This window comes from Trachymyrmex septentrionalis, unplaced genomic scaffold, assembly GCF_001594115.1.
Source record: "Trachymyrmex septentrionalis isolate Tsep2-gDNA-1 unplaced genomic scaffold, Tsep1.0 scaffold8, whole genome shotgun sequence".
Taxonomy (NCBI): Eukaryota; Metazoa; Arthropoda; class Insecta; order Hymenoptera; family Formicidae; genus Trachymyrmex; species Trachymyrmex septentrionalis.
The window spans coordinates 3,355,440-3,360,511 of NW_017305987.1; the positions used below are offsets into that span (position 1 = coordinate 3,355,440).

The window sequence follows — 5,072 nt, forward strand, 5'->3', positions numbered from 1 at the left end:
ATATAAATAAATATTATATATAAATATAACATTCTGTTTATCAAATATTTGTTTCAAATATAATTTAATGTTATTGTCTAAGTCTTTATATATGATATACCTGTTTCTTTGATCTATTAGTAAATAACAGACCACACTGGCCTCTCATCGAGTGGTTCTTCATTGCATTAGCTAATTTATGTATACCTTCTGCAACTTCGGTTTCCTTTGATTTTCCTAGACCCAACGCAATTATGCTGAGCTTTCCAAAGAAAAGTTTACTGTCTTTCCATTCAGCACGTAAATCAAGAAGCTTAGTGTTGCGTGTATTTTGAATAGAGATTAGAAATATGCAACTGTATTCTTCCACACATTTCTTAACATCTTCCATGATCCTCTGTTTTAAGACTAAACCTTTTTTATCGGTTTTAGTGAGAGAAACTGTGAAATGAAAATATTTTAAACAGTGTCATATATTTATTTTACACATATATTCTTTTTCATTATAACAAAAGTACCAAAAATAATATTGTTTAAAATTATTAACTTGTTACAATAAAACTACGCGATAAAATATTAACTCATGAAATTAAATTGTAACTTTTTTGGAGGTTAGTTGCAAAAAACTAACTGCTTCTAAAAATATTTCTTACAAAAATACGCAAAAATGTACGAAAAACATTTAGGAAATTACTTTTTTTATCCCTCTTCGATTTCGGCATCTTTGAAACTCTTTTACAGATTAAAAAATATAATAAAATTGTTGTTTAAAATTTACGCCTGTGACACCCATGTGCTGCTATTACTATGTGCTCACATGTGATAATTTTGTGATGGAACGTGAGCTTAGACGTTATAGACAGTTACAGAGAGGGCGTTATACGTAGCGAATTGAAATAAATTGGAATAAATATAAGAGAAAACTTTTTACATATCTAAAATTTTATTTATTTAGATACCAATAAAATTGTCTCTAATCTAGATTTGTATAAAGAGAATTATTTTTAATTTCCCTTAGAGTATTTGTGTTTTTTTACTAATTGTCAAACAGACATATAATATTATCTACGTTATTACATATATAATTTTAAAGATACTTTTAAATCCACTAAAACATTTTTAAATAAGAAGACCAGAATTTCCTCCAGAAAAAAACCAAACTAGAATTTTTGAAGAAAAGGTGATAGGTTTGAAAGAAATAAATACGTCCGATTAAATCTTTCTTTGTTACTTTATATAAATATTTGAGTCTCGCTGATCTAAAATTAATGTTAGATAGTAAGATTTATAAATATAAGATTACGATAAATATAAGATTACGAATATTATAAGATTAAATTTATTTTGATTACGAGTACATTAATCTACCACTTCATCTAATTTACGGACTCTATTTTAGTTGTAATCCTTAAAGATGTTAGAATAAAATAATTGTCGCTATAATGAACAATTTTTTTTTCTATAAATGGGTAATATGTATTTTATAATTATTATAACAACAAAATAACAAAATTGTCATAAAAATTCAATTAATTTTCCTAGTTATTGAATTTCTAAAACAATTTTTTTTGTTATAAAATAAGAAAAATTCTTATTAATATATCATTCAATATCATATTATAACATTATATTTCGAATAGCACATTTCATTGGTGAGATATTGATTAAGCATTGTTATGATTGGAGATATATTGAGTCAATATTACGCCAATAAATTGTGCTACAAGGTTACGGATTAATAGTTGTATAGTTTGATATAACGTTATATTTCATAAACATATGTATTATATTTATTTCATGGTACATTTACAGAATACATATTTGTATAATATGTATCCAAAATTTCTATTGAATCCATTAAATTATAAATCTTTTTTAAAAAGTATTTTTAAAAACAATTCAATTTTCTTTATGTTACATCTGCAACTTGTGTTATTTTTATTAAATATACTTAAGTGTTAATATATTTTCTAAATTATTTATAGAATGGAACCTTTCACTTTAAAGAATTAAAAGTCTTGAAGAGTAGGATTTCACTCTCTAAGAGTGACGATTCATTCTAAAAACTTTAGGTCTGGTTGCATCAATATTACTTTGACTTTAAACGAGGTCTAAAATATTTTTTTTTTAAGCCGAGAGAGAAAAAGAGAGAGACAAAGAGAAAGAAAGAAAGAGAGTTTCAAGATTCGCTTAAAGCTAAAATAACATTGGTGCAATCGAGCCTTAGAGAAAAGCGTCGTTTCTTTTTGCAGGAACATCCTCGATTATCCCATACATAAATATTTGAATCCCGCTGATCTAACATTAATGTTAGATAGTAAGTAGATTTATAAATATAAGATTACGAGTATTGTAAGATTAAATTTATCTCAATTACGAGTACATTAATATATCATTTCATCTAATTTACGCGAAGGAACAAAACGAGCGATTCAAATCGGCGCGCCGTGTCGCGCCGGAAGTGGGCGCGCGAGCGCCGGGCAAGATGGCGGTTTCCGTTAGTCGCGCCAGTGCATTCAGCGAGAACGTAGTGAACGGTAGCTGTTGAACACGTCGAGAGCCCGATTTCCCAGGCCACTTACAGCACTCCGAAGGTGAGTCCGCTTCATCTGGTAGCCGTTCACCTTCATCATTACATCCGATGTCGGGATCGCGACCATCTTTGGTCGCGTCCACGACGAATCGCGCGACGTGTGCCGCAACGCGGCTCGTGTGGACCCCGTAGCCATGCCGCCCGACGTCGTCGGGGCGGTTCGCTGCTCGAGAATCTCGCCGGCGACGATGATCGCCGTGTGTCTCGCATTTCTGTAAAGATATCGATGAGATCGAGTCGGATCTCGCGGGATTATATCCAACGGGATGATCATTTTGTCCGAGATACGAGCGGTGGATTTGTCCCTCTCTCTCTCTCTCTTTCTCTCTCTCTCTCTCTCTTCTCTTTCGGCTACCTTTCCGCGATCGACGGCCTGAAGGCGGCCGCACCGATGACGCACGAGTCGCCGTGCGATGAAAAGAGAAAGAGAGTGCGAGGAGTGCCAGTCGTCTCGTTCCTCGCAGCCGCCATGTTGCTTTCGCGGCCGGCGACAAAATTCTTCGCACGTTGCCATCTCGAGGAAATAATGCATCGTGGGGATGTATCTGCGCTGTTACGGCTGCTTATCAGATAAGGAACGATAAGAGACGATTAGAGGTGATGATTAGCTAGGGGAGGCGAGGGAGACGGTGGAGCTTGCTCGCCCGATCATCGATCGCTTTTTTTTCCTCTGTCTATCTCTTTCTTCTCATCTACCTCTCGCTCTCTCTTTCCTTTTCTTTCTTTCCCGAGATTCTTTTAACCCTTATTTACAGAACCGTCACCCGTAAGTTATTATTTGCGATGTCGTAATCGTCTTTCGGCGTCATTTAAAAATGTCTCCGGCGGTTTTACACACAGGTGGGCGGTGCGTTAATTGCGCGTCGCGAGAGGAGAGGAGGGTTTCATATCTTTATCGACGAGTCGCGAGATTAATAACGTGAATAATTGCAGCCGAGGGCACCTCGCGCAATGACGGATCGATTGTGTATTTTAAACGAGATGAAAATTGTAAAAGTGAGCAAATTCTCTCACTTGATCAATGAAATTGTAAATATTTCAGTAAACTCGCCCACTTTTTTAATTTTCACTTTGTTTCAAAGAGGTTGATTGTGTATCTTGGAACGATATGAAAATTACGAAAGTGAGCAAATTTACTAGATGTTGATCAATGAAATTATAACTGTTTCAGTAAATTCGCTCACTTTTGTAATTTTCACCTCGATCCGGGATATACATTTTGATTTCAACATCACTGATCACTGAGAGGTCAATTATGTATCTTGAAACGAGATGAATATTACAAAAGTGAGCAAATTCATTTTAAGAAGGTTAAGTAAAAAGGAGCATACAAAATTCATTTTACATCTTTATCAAGGAATAACTTTTGCTAAAGTATCTAAAAATTTAGCTAAATATACAAAAATAATTTTGTCGAATTATAGAAATATTTCTGTAAAAATGCTTAAATGTTGATGACAATGCTGTAAAAAGTTGCAACATCTTAACAATCAGTTTAAATCCCAATAATTATTTTGATACTCCAAACGCAATTTTCAGATTTATACTTAACTAAATTTATAGGTACTTCAGCAAAACCATTCTTTTTGTATAGGTACAATGAAAAGCTCGTACAATAGGAGCAAGGAATAAAGCCTTATACACAATTGAAAGCAGCAATAGGAACAGAGATCCTATAACAAAGTCTAGCTACGAGCAATTTTATCAAAACAAGAGTGAAAAAGAAAGATATTGTACTGTCTCTTTTTATACATGTTATCTCATTCTAACTTAGCTATCTTACTCATTCTAACTTGCTGAAGTTAACAAAAACGACAGGATCAATTAAAAGTTTGTCATCTCGTGGTCAGATTCTATTATGGGGTCTCTAGAAAAACATGGAATATTAAATTTCAATCTCTCAAAAATTGTTTATATTAGAATATATAGTTTTTAGATACATTGATATGTGTTAAGCTACATCTACAATGAGATTGTAAGATGTAAAACTTAAGCTTTAAGGCCTAAGCCGTAAGAAATTGTCGATTCAGTCAATCACGGTCGACTATTTACTTTACATTTGATTATGATTGATCAATTTCTTATGTGGCTTTCATTGTATAATCGCTTTACCTGTGCTTTTTCTAGGGCTTAATTTTCACTTCATTTCAAGATACACAATCAACTCCCTGGCCACAATTTAGATGATGACGGAGATGAGAGGAGATTTCACTGATAGCGTGTCGTTTTTTAACAATTATCCACCTACACTTTATGCACGCTTCTCGCGCACAAACTGATAAATGTGCGAAGCTGAGGTGATCCACGAAACAGGTGATCTACATGTGTGGCGAACTTGTACATCTGTTTTCACGTTACTTGCTAATACGGTCGGAGGAAAATGCATTGTTATTCTATACGTTAATTGTTAAAACATTTGAATATATTTTGAAATTCACAAGAGCTTGAGAGAGAGAGAGAGAGAGAGAGAGAGAAGATAAGATAAGATGTCTCAATTTTT

The 5,072-nt window shown here is 33.7% G+C and overlaps 2 protein-coding genes across 3 annotated transcripts in view; one reads left to right on the forward strand and one right to left on the reverse strand.

Annotated features, from left to right (window-relative positions):
* Positions 1 to 772, reverse strand: part of LOC108754515 (mRNA turnover protein 4 homolog) — a 1,377-nt gene extending 605 nt beyond the window's left edge. The window contains exons 1-2 of the mRNA XM_018496881.1: positions 674 to 772; positions 101 to 420 (exon numbers count right to left, since the gene is read on the reverse strand). Coding sequence (XP_018352383.1) covers positions 101 to 420; positions 674 to 701 — 348 coding nt within the window. The 5' untranslated portion in view covers positions 702 to 772. The remainder of the gene's footprint in view (positions 1 to 100; positions 421 to 673) is intronic.
* A 1,684-nt stretch (positions 773 to 2,456) lies between these two features.
* Positions 2,457 to 5,072, forward strand: part of LOC108754514 (14-3-3 protein zeta) — a 68,934-nt gene continuing 66,318 nt past the window's right edge. Inside the window, exon 1 of one of the 2 annotated variants that reach the window (XM_018496880.1) lies at positions 2,457 to 2,573. The gene's annotated coding sequence lies outside the window, so the exon portion shown is untranslated. The remainder of the gene's footprint in view (positions 2,574 to 5,072) is intronic. The other variant, XM_018496877.1, reaches the window with a different exon arrangement.